This window comes from Bos indicus x Bos taurus, chromosome 6 (genome assembly GCF_003369695.1).
Source record: "Bos indicus x Bos taurus breed Angus x Brahman F1 hybrid chromosome 6, Bos_hybrid_MaternalHap_v2.0, whole genome shotgun sequence".
Lineage (NCBI taxonomy): Eukaryota > Metazoa > Chordata > Mammalia > Artiodactyla > Bovidae > Bos > Bos indicus x Bos taurus.
In genome coordinates, this window is record NC_040081.1 from 59,889,514 (window position 1) to 59,907,441 (window position 17,928).

The 17,928-nt window shown below is 48.9% G+C and overlaps 1 protein-coding gene across 23 annotated transcripts in view; it reads right to left on the reverse strand.

Moving 5' to 3' along the window:
* Positions 1-17,928, reverse strand: part of APBB2 (amyloid beta precursor protein binding family B member 2) — a 384,146-nt gene that overhangs the window by 9,313 nt on the left and 356,905 nt on the right. For 16 of the 23 annotated variants that reach the window (XM_027544336.1, XM_027544347.1, XM_027544335.1 and 13 more), the window contains 4 exons: positions 4,844-4,958; positions 4,150-4,237; positions 3,282-3,365; positions 1,403-1,518 (listed from right to left, as the gene is read on the reverse strand). In XM_027544336.1, coding sequence (XP_027400137.1) covers positions 1,403-1,518; positions 3,282-3,365; positions 4,150-4,237; positions 4,844-4,958 — 403 coding nt within the window. Of the gene's footprint in view, positions 1-1,402; positions 1,519-3,281; positions 3,366-4,149; positions 4,238-4,843; positions 4,959-15,853; positions 17,478-17,700; positions 17,800-17,928 lie in introns of those variants that run through there. The other 7 variants (XM_027544349.1, XM_027544344.1, XM_027544339.1 and 4 more) reach the window with 5 other exon arrangements.

Below are 17,928 nucleotides of genomic sequence, written 5' to 3' on the forward strand. Positions count from 1 at the left end.
TTTCTTGGAAGAAAGACATTTATGTTGAGATCTGGGTAGGCCAAGGGGAGCGGCGCCTGCAAGGTGCTGGGGTAGGAAAAGGCACCCCGTGTTGCAGACTTGAAGAACACCCAGCGGGGCAGGCCTGCAGGCTCAGTGAGCATCTTCAGAAACTGAACTGGGTGTGAAGGCGAGCTGCCAGTGGACGAAGCAAGAGCAGACAAGGACTTATGGTCTTTCCATGACAGGTGCCTCACAGAGGCAGAATGGAAAACTGACCCTGCTGCTTCTAGCTGTGTCAGGGAATGTTTAACAGGAGGACTCCTACGTGCTGTTTCTCACAAGTCCTTTGTTTCTTTTTAAGCAGAACAGCACGCTGCTCCCAGGAACTGAGGTCATTGTGTGAGACAGGCTTGAGTCTCCTTTAGTAAACATTCTCTTTACGCCAAAACTGCTTAGTCTTGATCCCCTTTCTTGAGATATGGATTGTCTCCTGACCTTGTGACCATTAATCCCTTGTTCCCTTGGTAACAGCTGCTGTACATTTGGTTTTCTGATCTTTATCATTGGCGAAAGAAACTTCTTGTACCACAGCCTTTATATACTCACAGAGAAATCCTTAAAGCACCTTTGCTCCATCAGAGCTTGGGTGCCCGTGTCTTTCTTTCTCTCTATCCATCCTCAGCTGATTCTCTGGAGCACAGAGACCCATCTTGCTCACTCTCCTGCCTGGGCTTCTAAGACTCTCTCGAGAAGGTGCCCTGTGCCTCCGTGAGAGACGCAAGTCCTGTGTCAAGGACTTTATTGGTTCTCTGCGTAAACCAGGGAATATCCGCCTCTTTCTCTCTCTCACTTTCTTATCGTCACCTCCGGAGCACCAGGTCCCGGTCCATTAAAGGACCCCAACATAGCTGTGTGCCTGGTGGTAGTTGCTTAACCTCTCTGTGCCTCAGTTTTCTCAACCACAAAGTTGAGATAATTTGTGTCTGAGGTTAATGCTGGCCTCTCTCCAGATGACCAGTGACCCCTGCTACCACAGGACCTTTCTACAGCAGACGCACCTACTGCACCCCAGCCCCAGGTAACAGAGCCCAGTCAATACTGGAGCCTGGAGAGTGGTCAGAAAACCAAGCGCCATTAGCGAGTTACTGCTAACATCATACAGTCACCTCTAGCAAATGATTCCAATCTCCTGGGCAAAGGAAGAATGAGGAGCACCAGAACAGAATCCTCTGAGGTGTGTGCATAGATCCAGACACAAAGGGCAGTTTTCTTTTTTTTTCATGTAAGTTATTTTAATCACAAGCAAGCACAGCTCCCGAGAGGCCAAGCCTTGGCATGTGCCTGAGTTTCACAGAAGCTTATCGTATGCGAAACTGCACTGTATCCCAGACAGGCCAACTGTATCTGCCACCCTTCTCACCTTCTCACTGATGACAGTCACAGTAGCATCGGCCACGTTCATGTTCACTGACGGCCACTCCTCCTTGCTAGAGGAGGTCATAAGACTTTCTATGGCATTGTTCAAGGTATCCATTCCTGTGGATGGAAGGGATAATTGAAAAAGGCCCTAAAGCTATTCCTGACTCTCAAATATGGATCCAAATCACCCAGTAGCAGCTATGCCCAGACATTTTTTTTGTAGCCCCAGACGTTTCATTTGAGCATTTCACGGCTCAAAAGAAAAGAAATGCGAGCGTTTTCAATAGAAAAAAGGGTCATGAGAACTTCCAGAGATGTAGTGTGTGATGTCCTGTCTAACCAGACTGTCTCTCCCAAGATTCCCAGCTCCAAGTGTAGAAACATTACTCAAATGCTGCTACCTTTTTTCTAAGTAAGGAACCTTGAAAAGGCGGGAGGGGGTGGGGGGGTCCAACAGAAGCCAGCCTCTGCCAGATTACCCTGATCATCTTTTATTGTGCCTTGTTACTTGAGTAAGGCCAAGTTCAGATGGCCCCTGGATATGAAGAGTATGTGTTGCTCAATGGGGCCCTCTGGCTGAGTGTTCCCACAGCTATTTTTGGTGGGTGGTATAACAACTTCATTGCGATCTAATTCACATACCATACCATTTACTCATGTAAAGTACAAACTTCAGTGGTGTCTAATATATTCAGAATTGTGCAACCATCACCATAGTTTTAGAACATTTTTATCATTCCCTAAAAGAAACCCCACACCTTTCAGGAGTCACCCTTCATTGCCTCCAGCCTTCCAGTCCTATCTTTAGAGATCTGCCTGCTCTGGACACATTTCATATAAATGGAATTATAAAGGGTACAGTCTTTTATAATTGGCTTCTTTCATTTAGCATGATGTCTTCAAGGTTCAGCCACGCTGCAACAAGTCTAATACTTCATTCCTTTTTATTGCCAAATAATCACCACTGTATAAAAGTGGTTTTTATTCATTCTTCAGCTGATGGACATCTGGGCTGTTTCTACTTTTTGACTATTATGAATGATGCTGCTGTGAACACTCCTATACGAGGCATTTCATGTGGACAGATGTTTTCATTTCACTTGGTTATATGTCCAGGAGTAAAAACTGCTGGGTCAAATGATACTACTACATTTAACTTCTGAGGAGTTGCCAGACTGATTTCTAGGGCAGCCACGCCATTCTACATTCACCCCAGCAGTACGTGAGGGTCCTGATTTCTCCATAGCCTTTGTTATCCAGAAAAAGGTGACATCTCCCAGATTCCTTCCAGCTTGGTATGGCTAAGCAACTAAATCCCACCTATGAAATGCAGCTGACTGCTGATGCTGGGTGTACTTCTGGGACACACCTTGATGGGAAAGCATGAGGGCTCCCTCAGCCCCCATCCCTGCCCAGCACTTGACAAGGACTGAAGCAGATGCCCCAGCCTGAGACAGATGCTCTGATTCAGAAGCACAGGGCCCTTCCACAGCCCTGGCTTATGCATCTCTGAACTGCTGGGTGAATGAGAAATCAGGTCCTCTTCATTCAAGTCCCTATATTCTGGGACCATGAGTCGAAGGAGTTTAGTCTGTCCTGTTCTTTTGTTATAATTTTATTTTGCTCTGCAGCATGTGGGATCTTCCTGGACCAGGGATCAAACCTGTGTCTCCAGCACTGGTAGGTGAATTCTTTACCACTGAGCCACCAGGAAAGCCCTGTGCTGCTCTTTTGACCAGGACTGTTGTGTGCTCTAGCTGGGGACGGTGTGAGAGTGTGGTTCAAGACAAGGCAAAGGAGTGAAACAGCAGACGCCACCCTCATGGGAGGCTGAACACCAAACACTTGCCAGGTGGAAAGACAGTGAAGGTTTCACATACCGACCGGTCTGTCCACTGGTAGCATGCCCAAATACTGCACGTGGAACTTCTGGACCAGCTCAGTCTTTGGTGTTGGAAAATCTACTACAGGGAAGAAAACAACACATCTTTCTCAAAGGTTCCCACATACACATAACATCCTGCGTTTCTAGAGGTGACTGTGACAATCATTCTGTAAGAACAGCCGCTTCTTCTGCCAGACACTGGGGCCATCAATCAAAATCCCCTCCACCTTTCATGGATACACGTGTGTGTGTGGCTGGGTCGCTTTGCTGTGCACCGGAAACGTTCACAACACTGTCAATCGGCTAAATACAATAGAAAAATCGGCTAAATACAATAGAAAGTAAAGAGCTTGAAAGAACCCCAGTCACCTTTCATTTCTAGGTAGGCAAGCATTTGAAAGAAGGAGCTGGAATCTATGTGTTAAGCTGTGACGGTCTCTTGGAAGTGTGCTAAGTAGCAGCTTCAGGTGTTTGGTTTATTAGGGGAGGTTGATGCTGGAGGAAATTTAATTACAAAGGGGTGCAATCAGAGACAGGAAAAATGACTAAACAGAGCTCCCCAAAATATCAACCCACACACTTTTAAACTAGCTGGTCCTTACCCCAGGCTGTACATGAGTTACAAAGCCACTAAAAGTAATTGTCTTTAATTTTTTCCAACAACAAAACTCATCCTGGTTCTTAGTACCTAACCCTGTTGACACAAAGTCAGCTCTAAGCCACACTCAAGGCCCCGAGTGCAGGCTCGGCCTGGGTCTGGCGGGTCCAGCGTGGTTCTGAGGGACACTCGACATGTCTAAGACCCTGTGTTTGGTGACTCAGACGTGGAGTGCCAGCACCAAGGCGGTGGGGCGCGGACGTACCTTGCAGGGGGACGTCGAGGTTCCCGTGGGTCCTTTCCTGTAAGGAGCTGCAGGCCAGGGCCTTGGCATTCTTCCGTTCGGCCATAATCTGATGAAGAGAAAACGTAGCTTTGGCTCGTGGTTAGGGACCCCGTGTCCTCAGCTGTTCCAGGCAGTGGAGTGTCTGCTTCATTTTCAAGTTAAACCGGCTTTAGTCTACTGCCGGACCCCCAACCCCATCTCCGAGCTGCACACTTTGAGAACTGTGCCCTTTTCTCTGGGGGGAAAAGTGAGTGACGGTACCTCAGAGGAAATGACATTCTCCTGATTGTTCAGAATGTATGCCTCTTCCATTTCTAACGTAACAACACCCACAATAACCCTGGCCTTTTGTAGACCTCCGGGCCCACAGCTGTCAGTGGAACACAGAGCAAGTGGTAACCCCCTGCTGCTGGCACGTGGCCACTTCTGGACTTATTAGACCAACCGGACTGTGGGAGGGACCACGGCCATGTTCCCTTTGTAGGTGAAGCACCACTTAGAGCAACAGCCGACATCAGAAAGCGTATGAACTACGCTGGTAGGACTGGCGGTCGGCGTGCTTCGCCCAGAGCTTGACCTGAACGTGTCAGCTCCTGTCCTTCCACACCCCTTTCCTTGCTCAGCAGTGAGGGAAAAAAAGAGGGTTGAACTCCTCTGCCCTGACCCACCTTACCTTGGAACAGATTTCGTGGAGACTTGTGGCAATGGCTTTTGCTGGTGTGTCACATCGAAATACATGACATTTCAAAATTCTTGTATCTTTGTCCCTTGCTACATAAGCAAAATCTCTGTGCAAACAAAGTTTATCAGTCTATTAGAATAAGGAACCTTTACAACACACATTCTAGTTATGAATGTTAACTGAGCTAGGAGCCAGCGTGTCAGAGGTAAACAGAGTATGCAGTGGTTAAAAAACATAAATAAATGTCAACAGCCACCTCAAATAGAGGAACAGTTGTGTGGATGTGAGGAATTCATTTCTGACTAAAATAACTACAATGTTCCCCAGACTCTGTCTGTTGAGCTTCTGGAATCTTAATGAACAGCACATAATGAAAACTGAACTTTATGGGAACCTGCTATCTAGTAACAACAAATGTCATGGTTATAAATATTATGATCACAAAACAGAACACAGGCTTGAGAGGAGCATGAATCTGTACGCGCGATACTGTGACACACACCATGATGTAGCAGAAGCAAAACAGGCTCTGACGTGTAAACACGTGCCCAGAGACTGGATCCGACCCACGGCTGCAGAGCAGGCTGAGAGGCAGTCACGGGGACACGGAAGGACGCCACAGACCGAAGTCCCGTCAGAGGCACTCGATTCTGCTAATCACGCCTCTCACTCCAGGGCTTGGGGCGGCCACGGCAGCATCACCCCAAAACTGTCAGCTCAGACTCCGCGGTGAGCCTGCAGCTGGCCCTGGATTTCAGCATCTCCTTTACTGATGGAAAGGACAGTGCCTGTGACCTGACCTGGCTTCAAAGAACCACGCCACACAACTACATTTCTCACTATTACTGAGGACAGCAGTTAAAAAGATCAGAGGTTTATGAAAAATAAACGCTCATACTTCCCCATCTGGCAATGGATCACAATGATTTCCTGGCAGGTGCTGCCAAGCTTGGATCCCTGTTTGTAGGCATAACCACAGATTAATTTATTAATCACTTCTCAGTGTAAGAGCTGGTGATGTTCTTGTAGTCTAGGACAGATTTTCCCCAACAACGATTTGGCTTCTTTGGGAAGGAACAGGAATCTATCTGCTGAAGGCAACTGGCCACTGTGAAGGCCTGGCCAGAAAAGCCTGTCTCATCACCTTGCTGTGCCCCAGGCCACCTTGCAGCGGCTCCTGGCCACCCACAGGCACTTGAATCTCCACCTGTGCACACCTGCCCACGGACCTGCTCTGCTCCACCTTCCCGTGTCCTCACCTTCCATCGCAGTTGGTGCCCTCCATACTACAACCAGGGCCCGTCCTGACTCCCACCCCGCCATTCCTAGCCCCGCACTCCGTACCCAACCCCTGCATTCAGCCTATTTTCCTCCTGACAGAGTCTTGAATCCACCCCTTCATTGCCAGCCCTGCCAGCGCTCAGGATTTCTAGGCAGGTCTCGCCTCCCTGCCTTTGCTCACACTGTCTCCAGGCTCTGGCCACAGCTGAAGACCCAGTTGAAGCTGGGTAAGCACCCTGTCCAGTGCTGGCATGCTCCTTGCACACACAACACCCACCACTGAGTACCATGAGTGTCTGCTTGTGAGTTCTGTCTTCCCCACACCTCCTTTGAAGCTCTGTGAAGATGATTTTGTGCCTTGCTGCTGCTGCTGCTAAGTCACTTCAGTCGTGTCCGACTCTGTGTGAGCCCACAGACGGCAGTCCACCAGGCTCCCCCATCCCTGGGATTCTCCAGGCAGGAACACTGGAGTGGGTTGCCATTTCCTTTTCCAATGCATGAAAGTGAAAAAGTGAAAGTGAAGTCGCTCAGTCGTGTCCGACTCTTAGTGACCCCATGGACTGCAGCCCACCAGGCTCCTCCGTCCATGGGACTTTCCAGGCAAGAGTACTGGAGTGGGGTGCCATTGCCTTCTCCTTTTGTGCCTTATTCACCCTCAATACCCAGTCTCTGGGCCTGGCTTTAATTGGTACTGAGTGCCCCCCTCTCTCAAGCACAGGGCAAGCAGCATGCACCCTATTATCCATTGAGAAAGTTGGCCTGTGGTCAGAGGTATGAATGGCTGCTCTGATAGTGGGCTGAGGGTGGGTCTGGGTGAGAAGCTGGGCCCAGACTTTGGGGGTAAGCACAGCCTTGCTGAAACTCCAATACTTTGGCCTCCTGATACAAAGAATTGACTCACTGGAAAAGATCCTAATGCTGGGAAAGACTGAAGGCAGGAGGAGAAGGGGACGACAGGGGATGAGATGGCTGGATGGCATCACCACCCTGATGGACACGAGTCTGAGTAGGCTCTGGGAGTTGGTGATGGACAGGGAAGCCTGGCGTGCTGCAGTCCATGGGGCCGCACACGACTGAGCGACTGAACCGCCAGCCTTGCTCCACACTGTGCTCCCGAGGCCTTCCCGAGTCCCAGCCCCCATCGGACAGCACATGACTTGAGAAACGGTGAGAAGGCATCACTTTTGTTGGAGACCATGCTCGAGGGAAGTCATTTCAGGCCTGCCTCCTCCTGGCGACTTCTCTTTTCTGGACAGTTCCTAAAGTGATAACACACAGAGTCACGCCACACACTGCTCTTCTTCTTCAAAGTTCCACTTTCAGTCAGCATTTTTCTGATGCTAAGTCTTTGAAGTTCTTGTGGTCACCCATGGAAAGTCCAAAAAATTTTGTCTGGATTTCTGGAGTTCCAAAGTTTGTCCCACCAACTCTCCCAGCATCCTTAGTCCAGCTAAGCAGCTCTCCCCTCTGCCCCCGAAAGCTGGGTCTCCGTGTCCACTCACAGCACCTCCCCCTGCCCGGCCAGGTGTGCGCTGACCATCCGGCACACTCTGCAGCTCACTACACCATCTACTCCGCGTGGCCCAGTGCGAAAGCCCTCTGGCCCTCTGGCCCCCAGCACCTTGCTTGTGTCTCAATGCTGAAAGGATCTGCGTTCTGGACCACAAAGGATTACAGCTCGTTGTACCCCACCTTTAGTAGAGACCTCACCAGCATCTGTCCTCTGAGAGAGGAAGGGACAGCCAGAGGGCAACGGGTCAGAACCCAGGCACCCCAACTTCTAGTCCCATTCCTGATTCCACCGAGCTATACAGTCTTGGACATGAGGTCAAAAAAAGATGGAATTCTCCAGGACTCCTTTCCGGCTCTGATAATCTATGATGTAAGCATCCAAGATCCATCCTGCTCTCTGTGACTGCTGGCTGGCCTACAAGTGTAATAAGGCCACCATCAGGGAGGGCCAAGCAGGCCCTGATCAATAAGCAATGGATCACTCCCATCACGCTTCAGATGCAACCCCATAGGGGTAATTTTTTAAAATTATTATTATTAATCTTCATCTTCTTCTGGCTCAGGAGAAAGTGATTAAGGTCTAAGTCGACCATCTGATCCACATTTTCCCAAACGGGCAGCTTAGCAGCGCAGGCTCTGGGGCATTCTGATACTTCTTTTTTTTTTTTAAAAACAGCTTTGTTTTTTCCTGTTCCCTCCTAGGTACCAGGCTAATAGATCAGGGAGGCAGAAATCTGTTGGTAATTTAACCTCCCAAGAGAAAACAAGTTCCCTCGTCTCTTCCCTGTGGAGGGGGGGTCAGGAGATTTGCATGTCTCTATTTAATTACCATGAAACATATCCCAAATCACTCTAAAGGAGCAAAAAGACCCAAGAATGAGGATTTGTAAGAATTCACTTTCAGGCCTGGAGCACAGACAAGTCGAACAACTTCCTTCTTGTAAGAGAAATATATGGCTGAGCTAATCTCATCATTATTCAGAATGAAATCCAAATACCTATTAACTGGTGGTTGTAAAATCCTGCCTTTTCAGCACCTGATTTCTGAAAATGGCTGCAGCTATAGACAAAATAACGACCCTCCCAAGACATTCCTGTCCTAACTCCCAGAGTCTGTGAATAGGTGACCTTACAAAGAGGACTCTGCAGGTGGGACTGAGTGAAGGATTCTGAGTTGGGGCTGTGACCCTGGATTATCTTACAGGGGAAAGAGGAAGCACTCACCTTACAAAGGGACTTATCAATAAAAGAACAGGCGCAAGGGCTACAAGCCAAGGCAGGCAGGCAGCCTCTAAAGACTGGAAAAGTGGGAAGGCTTCTCTAGTGGGAACACTGCCCTGCTGACACCATGATTTTTCGCCTCTAAGACCAGATTTCTGATCTCCAGAACTATATAAGAGAATAAATCTGTGTGACTTTAAGCCACTAAGTTTGTGGTAATTTATTATAGCAGCAATATAAAACTAATACACTTCCCTGTAGGCTTCACATTCTAACCAAATTACGATATGGTATAAGAACTTACATTTAAAAGTAATATTCAATTCACTTCCACAAACACCTTCTGAGCCACTACGACACATCAGAGATGCCAACACAAACAGACAAGGTGCCAGCCTAGGCAGCCAGCTGTTCAATGACAGAGAAGCTCAGTGAGATCTAAGCTGCATCTCTAAGTACCAGGAACTCCCCAGGGTGAGAGGGCAGCAGTGGTTCAAGGAACACTCAGAGGAGCTTGAGCAAAGGCACAGAGGTAAGCAAGCCCACAGAGGGTTTGGAAGAACTCCTAGTCCTAGGCATGAGCCCTGGCACTGTGGTGAGGGTCCATGGCTGCAGGGAGGTTGCACCATGTCCTGGCAGGAATCTGGCTCTTACTCTGAGCCATCAAGTCTGTCATATGACACATGACCCCCTCTGACATGTGTTTTAAAAAGTTGCTTCTGGTAGAACAAAGTGGGTCAAGGGAAGGTGGAGGAGACAGATGGGTAAGAGGTATCAGACAGATGTCTGCAGGACTCACGGGTGTGGGAGACGAGAGGCAGAATCCGGAATAGCTCTGGAGTCCCTGCTGGGAAAACTAAGCGCCCTCACACTGGGGATGGGAGAGGGAAGGATCTGGTGAAGGAGGCTGGTGAGCTTCAGGTTGGACAAGATGTGTGAGGTGTTTGCGGGCCCACTGATCAGGTGGACACTCAGTCCCTGAGCTGAGGCCAGGTCTGGAGCTGGGCAGGTGGAGTGGGGGGTGCGGGCGGAGTGAAGACAGAGAAGCAGATGAAAAGGTAGGGAGCGAGAAAACACAAAACAAGGCCTGGATCTCAGGAGGAAAGGCATTTGAAGGCCTATCTGAGGCCAAGGGCCCAATGAAAGGATGAAGAAAGACTTCTGGGAAGGAGGAAAGCCCAGGACAGGCTGTCTCCAAAGACACAAAGGAAGGGGCTTCAGAAGAACCCAGGACCACAGAGGCTGAACAGCAGGAGACAGGCCACTCAGTCTCAGTGCCACGGAGGTCTGGGGTGACCTCGGCCTCTCGGGCCATCCCCTGGAGAACGGTGTCTGGGTCCCAGCTTCAGAGTGAAGCAGTTGAGAGACCACAGTGCATTGCCTTTCCTTCTCCCTTCTTAAACTTCTCACTCTGGGGCTCCTCAAATATACATTAAAGCAGAGAGGACAGTCAATGACGTACACCCAGTTTCACGCTGACTAAGACATGGCCTGACTCAGCCTTTCAGACTTTTTTTCTGATCAGTGCTATGATCCTAAAAGTCCTTATGCCCATATGTAACAGCACCTTAACATTTTCTAGAGCTTCTCCTGTATCCTGCTGCTGCTGCTAAGTCGCTTCAGTCGTGTCTGACTGTGCGACCCCAGAGACGGCAGCCCACCAGGCTCCCCGTCTCTGGGATTCTCCAGGCAAGAATACTAGAGTGGGTTGCCATTTCCTTCTCCAATGCATGAAAGTGAAAAGTGAAAGTGAAGTCACTCAGTCGTGTCTGACCCTCAGCGACCCCATGGACTGCAGCCTACCAGGCTCCTCCGTCCATGGGATTTTCCAGGCAAGAGTACTGGAGTGGGTGCCATTGCTTTCTCCGCCTGTATCCTGAGGGGACAAGAAATTGCTTTAATTACCAGCCTCCATGGCTACAGTATTTCTATCAATCAGCCCAGCACCACGGATGGGGATGGGGAGGGAAGAGCACCCGGAGCTGGTGGCTGTCACCCAGCTGAACAGGGCCCGCAGGGGCTGTGACACTGTGAGGGTGCGGTCAGCCTGCTGTAGCACCCTGCAGGAGCTGCTTCTTCCCCTTCGGGCCTTCACTGTCTCTCCTGTCCCCGACTTTGCGTCTCAGAGCCACCAGCAGCACTGGTGTTCACAGCCCCGAGAGTGTTGCATCTCAGAGCTGAGACAGGCTCGGATGGACTTCTATGTCCCTCTGCTCCCTGCCCCACCCCTGGGTCATGCCTCCTCCAGGGCCTTGGCATGGTCACCAATAAAGCCACAAATCTGTCTCAGATGACCCCCGAGGTCCAGTCAGAACAGGCTCCTGTCTTTTCTGACACATTCTCCAAGATGCCCATCTATCCGAGACACTGTGTGTGACACTGAGCAGCCAGCACCACTTCTGTCCTTTGCTGCAGCTTTCTCCTGGAGCGAGGAAACGTCTGCTAGAGAGGAGCTAGTCCCCTCTGGAGTTTCACCTCACCCATTTCCTGCAGTCAGGGGATCACTGCATTTCCTCCATCAACCAGGAAGTGGAAGGTTCACAGCTGTGTCTCCCCCTTAAACTGTAACAGAAGGGCGTACCAGGAATCAGCTACTTTCACCGTTAGTTGGAAACCCTTGTGATTCCAGCTCTTTTTGTTCCTATTCTTTTGCTCTTCTCCCCATTAATTACTCCCCCAGCGGACCAGCGGTAAGTTCTGTCAGGGAAAAATGTCAGTGCTAAGACATCTTACACAACAGCCTCAAATTTCTTAATGGCAAAGGGAAAAGACAAAAGAGTGCTTTTATTGTTCTCAGCTGACAGCATTTTAATCGCCCTGCAGGGGCTTAATCCATCTGTATAGAATGAATGAATCAATGATTCTTTATTCAAATGGGTTCCATTAAAAAGCTGCCAAGACAGAACTGCTCACTCTTTCCCTAAATCCCTCCCCTTGCAACTCTTCCGTAAATGAAAACTTGCTTGTGATCTTATCCCTCTTCAAAAGGAATTTAAGAGGCATCTACAGACCTCTTCTGTGTATTCCTGCCACCTCTTCTTACTATCTTCTGCTTCTGTTAGGTCCATACCATTTCTGTCCTTTACTGAGCCCATCTTTGCATGAAATGTTCCCTTGGTATCTCTAATTTTCTTGAAGAGATCTCTAGTCTTTCCCATTCTGTTGTTTTCCTTTATTTCTTTGCACTGATCGCTGAGGAAGGCTTTCTTATCTTTTCTTGCTATTCTTTGGAACTCTGCATTCAGATGCTTATATCTTTCCTTTTCTCCTTTGCTTTTCGCTTCTCTTCATTTCACAGCTATTTGTAAGGCCTCCCCAGACAGCCATTTTGCTTTTTTTTGCATTTCTTTTCCATGGGGATGGTCTTGATCTCTGTCTCCTGTACAATGTCACAAACCTCCGTCCATAGTTCATCAGGCACTCTATCTACCAGATCTAGCCCCTTAAATCTATTTCTCACTTCCACTGTATAATTGGATATTGTATAAGAGATTTGATTTAGGTCATACCTGAATGGTCTAGTGGTTTTCCCTACTTTCTTCAATTTAAGTCTGAATTTAAGTCATGATCTGAGCCACAGTCAGCTCCCGGTCTTGTTTTTGCTGACTGTATAGAGCTTCTCCATCTTTGGCTGCAAAGAATATAATCAATCTGATTTTGGACTGCAAGGAGATCCAACCAGTCCATTCTAAAGGAGATCAGTCCTGGGTGTTCTTTGGAAGGAATGATGCTAAAGCTGAAACTCCAGTACTTTGGCCACCTCATGCGAAGAGTTGACTCATTGGAAAAGACTCTGATGCTGGGAGGGATTGGGGGCAGGAGGAGAAGGGGACGACGGAGGATGAGATGGCTGGATGGCAACACCGACTCGATGGACGTGAGTCTGAGTGAACTCTGGGAGTTGGTAATGGACAGGGAGGCCTGGTGTGCTGCGATTCATGGGGTCGCAAACAGTCGGACACGACTGAGCGACTGAACTGACAGACCTCTTAGTGGTTACCCAGGCTAACGTTTCTTCCCTCCTTCTATAGCACCCAGACGGGTGGTACTTAGAAGGTATCAGTGGTATAAAACCTCACTTAGTTAACAGATCAGGAGGAGCTCCACTACTGGGACACTCCCACAAACCAACACATTTTCTCTTAATGATGAATGAAAACTTGCCTCCCCACAACGTGTGCCTATGGGACTGGGCTCTGCTTTCTGGAACTGCCCTGGTCCCACACACGACAGCCCAGATGTGTCTGGCAGTAGCTCGCTCCTTTCTTTTCTGTTAGATTCCCTGCCATTCAGTCTCTCGCTAAATCTTTTCTGTTAGCGCTCCTGACGAAGTCTCCACAATTTAGTAAAGTCTTTTATGTAAAGTCTTTTTAGTAAAGTCTTTTATGTTTGCTCAGGTCAAATACACATTATGTCTGACACACGCTGGCACATGGAGGAAACTGATTAACATTTGTTGTTATTATACATGAGGAAAAAGAAGTAAAAAGAAAAAATAAGGTCCACTTTGAAATACTGTCTCCTACTGTCTCCTTATCCACAAAGGACATTTTAATAAATCTTTGCAGAGGTACGAATATAATAACACTTGCTGAAATGTTCCCAAGACCTTTTCCTCCCAGGTTATCTTTCTGTGGAGGTGATAAGCGAACAGAGTTGTTACCACTGCAGAGGACAGGTCCCACCTGCAAACAAGGAGAAAAGAGCAGCAAGGAGATTTGGTCCAAACATTCCAAATCCAGCCCTTTATGATAAGGGGCTTTCTCTTTTCATCTCACCTGCAAAGGGCCTAAAAGGAGGAGTCCTGTTTTCAAGGCTGCCTGCTCTTCTTTGCCTAACGGCTCTTATTTTCTTATTACACTTTGAAACTATTGTTTTGGGGGCTTGGGGAAAGGAAGAGAGGGAAAGGGGATGAGAAATGCCTTCCTCCTAAATGGCTAATTAATCCAGAAGGTTACACATACATACTGGCTACATACACGTACGAGCCACTTTGATTTTTCTTATTTCACCCAGCGGCACACACAGGCTCCGATTTGGTAAACTCAACTTTCTTTGCAAACTTAAGAAGATGCTCAGTTTGTAAACTCTGAAAGGGGCATTCTAGCAACTCATCACCTGCGTAAACACACCTTTTCCACAGGGAATCCTTTCTTTACCAGGTGCTTTCACGAGACAGACTGCGTACACAGCAAATCTGAAAAGCGACTACCTGCAAATAAACACTACAGGTGCAGTGGGCAAACCAGCGTTTGTAGCCTCTCTAGACGGCCTTTGCTGTTAATATTCAGAGCAACGGGTCCCAGAGAGGAGCACTGAATGAACTCGGATGGTAGGACCTACCAAGGCAATGGCACCCACTCCAGTACTCTTGCCTGGAAAATCCCATGGACGGAGGAGCCTGGTAGGCTGCAGTCCATGGGGTCGCTAAGAGTCAGACACGACTGAGTGAGTTCACTTTCAGTTTTCACTTTCATGCATTAGAGAAGGAAATGGCAACCCACTCCAGTGCTCTTGCCTGAGAATCCCAGGGACGGGGGAGCCTGGTGGGCTGCCGTCTATGGGGTCACACAGAGTCGGACACGACTGAAGCGACTTAGCAGCAGCAGGACCTACCAAACATGTGAACACATTCTCACCATTGGCTCCCACAAGACTTAGTGGGGACTTCAGACCAGGGAGCTGGTGTCCAAACCCACGGCCCTCATCCTCCAGAAACTTCCACCACCTCCAGGGGCCAGGGCCTCCTCAGAAGGAGTGAGAGAGTCAATCAAGCTCCCCAAATCTCCTAAGCATGCCCTCTGGGAGACTGACCGTGGAAGTGTCACCACACAGCCTGTGCAGTCTCCCTTCCCTCGGGCCACTGAGCGATGACTGCAGCTCATCCTAAAGGAGGAAGTGGCCCTTGGAGCTCAGCCCCTCCTCCCCTCTTCCCCTGAGGGAGCACCTGGGTCAGACTCCAGCACAAAGAGCAAAGGTGCCGGCGCTGGTGTCTCTTCACTTTGCCGAGCAGTACTGACATCATTCTTTCAACAGGAAAAATTCCCAAAGGTTCTCCTTCCATCAAAAATGGAGCTTTTATGAAGTGACAGAGCTGAGGAATCATGGAGCTTAAAAGCCCCCAATCAGCCAACGGTCAGGCTGACATTCAGAGTACCGAAAATACACGTGTCTGAGGTACAAATACCTTTCATTTTGGAGGTGCAGCCTTTCTATCGGTATGTTCTTCTAGATGTGAGGAGAGGAGAAGAATTCCATATATTTTAGCTAATAATCCAGACTGAAATTGAGTCAGTCCCTCTGGCTGTCATCCTAGAGTCAAACCTTACCAACAAAGCTCTTTGGAGAAGTCCTAACAAGCCAGTCCTAGTATTCAGATCAGATCAGATCAGTCGCTCAGTCGTGTCTGACTCTTTGCGACCCCATGAATTGCAGCACGCCAGGCCTCCCTGTCCATCACCAACTCCCGGAGTTCACTCAGACTCACATCCATCGAGTCGGTGATGCCATCCAGCCATCTCATCCTCTGTCGTCCCCTTCTCCTCCTGCCCCCAATCCCTCCCAGCATCAGAGTCTTTACGATGAGTCAACTCTTCGCATGAGGTGGCCAAATTAGTTCTTCACAAAGCACGGAAAGCCTCCTTACACAACCTTGTACCTAACCTGATATTTCTATCATGTCTTCTCCCCAGCACGCTGACTAGATTGTGCTCAGCCAGCAGTGAGAAGGACCAAGTCATGGCTCTGCCCATCACCTTCCCCAGACAGGGTCAAGCAGCAGAGGACCACGGCCCCAGAGGCACGGCCACAGTGTTTTGAATGCAGGACATGTAACAATGATGATGAGAAAAAGTTAAAACAAAGTTCCGCCTTGTAAAGACAGCGATGGCTGTGATGAAGGTGACAGGGGCATGAAGAAAGCAAATGAGCTTTGCTAGACACTGAAGACAGCACAAAGAGGGGGAGAAGAGAAAATCGGCCGGTTACCTCTCTCTGAATCCGGGAAGGCATGAGGGAACAGAGCAGAAACAACACGTTAGCATTCACACGGTACCTGCTATTTACCGCAGTCCCATTAACATCGACTCTAAGCGCTGACATCCCATCTTATTTCCCAACTTGGCTGTAATTAATAGCCTTTCGGTGCTTATTTTAGCTGAACTCCCTCACACAGAAGCGTGTATTTTGAGCCACTTTACGATGGAGCCAAAAGATGCCAGCTGAGTTTACAGAGGATCGTATCCACCGTGGGAGGTAATCAAGCCTAAAATATCACAGTGAAATACGGGAAACGGTTTGCAGAGAACAGCAGCAGAGTACTTATCTTCGTTTTCCAGCTCCACCTGCTCCCAATAAAAAACATATGGAAACAAAGACATGGCAACAGCCTTACCTGCTTTACTAGCACTTCCGACATTTTATTAATAGAGCTACAGTGTTACAATCCAGGGATTCTCCCAGGACTGCACCCGGAGAGGGGGACGAAGCAGGAGAGGTGAAGGCCGAGCAGCAGGCCAAGGGCAGAGGTGGGCCGAGGCCTGGCTAGGAAATGAGCTCAAGGGTGAGAAAACAGATTTGTACCAGGGAAGAGAGGAACGGCATGTGGAGAGAGGCCGGCAGCAGTTTGGGGTTTGGGGCTGAATGCTTTGAGTTCCACCCCTGGAGCTGCTCTGAGCTTCCAGGGGGACCCTAGTGAAGCCACTTAACCTCCCGACCCAGAGTGCTCACCACCTGTCTGGTTTGGGCACAGCCAATTTGAAGGGGCCTGAGGGCAGAGCCCCAAGTCAGTCACAGGCAGGTTCACACTTGACCAAACTGAAGAGGCTGGATAACAGATAAAGAGGAGGAAAGCCAGAAACCTGTCTCCGCAGGGGCCCTGTGGCCAGGGTCATGGAGCGGCCAGCGGGACCCTGAGGGGATGAGAGCTGCAATCAGAATGTGAGAGACAGCGGAGTACAATCACTGGGCAGAAACGCAGGGCTGTCCACTTGCTACTGAACAGTGACTGTGACATCTTATTCAATGGGGGAAAAGCAAACAATCCAAGTCACAGATATGCGGTCTTACAGGAAAAACCACCAAAAAAGTTTGAGTGTGAATTTCAATATATGCATGGCAAAATATCTGGAACAGCTTAACATCCAAACCTCTTATCTGGCGATGGAATAACAGAGGAATGTATTTAATATAGTCATTTGAATATTATGCAATAAGAACACATAACTTTTGTAATACAAATATGTAAGTATCTGCCTCAACACTTGAGAAAAGCATTGTGATATGCATACTCTAAGGCTCAAGTAACCATGCTGCAGTGTGTGTGATCAGTCACACTCCCAGTCAATAGCAACTACCAGACTACCTTTTACTGAGTGCTGGCTCTGTGCCACCCTAGCAGCAACCTGACAAGGTAAATACTATGTTCTCAGCGATAGAAAGAGAAACAAGTTGAGAGAGAGTGGAGGGGCTTGACCAAGGTCACACAGCAGTGCCTGAAGTCAGCATTTGATTGTGGGCCTGTAGGACTCTAATTCTGGTCTCCTGGGAATGCACCTAAGACATGGACCCCACGCTTCTTCACAGTCCTGCAGAACCACCTCACGGTCTGTCTCCCGAATGAACCAGCAGGTTACTATGCACAGGTGTTCAAAATGGGGCAAATGGTTTGCAACTGGGCTTTTAGGTAAACAGAGGAGCACGCCCCCGCCCACCCTCCCCCGCCACCTTGTGGCCTGTGAACTTTTGCAGGGAGAGAAGGCATTGAAAATTCCCAAGAGAAGCCCTTTAGCTAAGTAAGTGGTCAGAGCTGTGTTCAAATCCTGCTGGTTACTTACCTTCTCTTTTTCCTGGGCTCCCTCTCTGTGACCCTCAGAACCTGCTTTCTAGTCAGTGAAAAAGGGACAAGGCCCCCTCGCTCAGGGTAATCACGAGAACCCAGTTAAATGGGATGGCGTGTGCAAAGAATGTCTGCTATGTCGCAAGTGGAACAGACTGCATCGCTACGGTTATCAGATGGTGTCATGTCCCAGCTGGGTGGGGCTGGGCAGCGACTGAGACAAAAC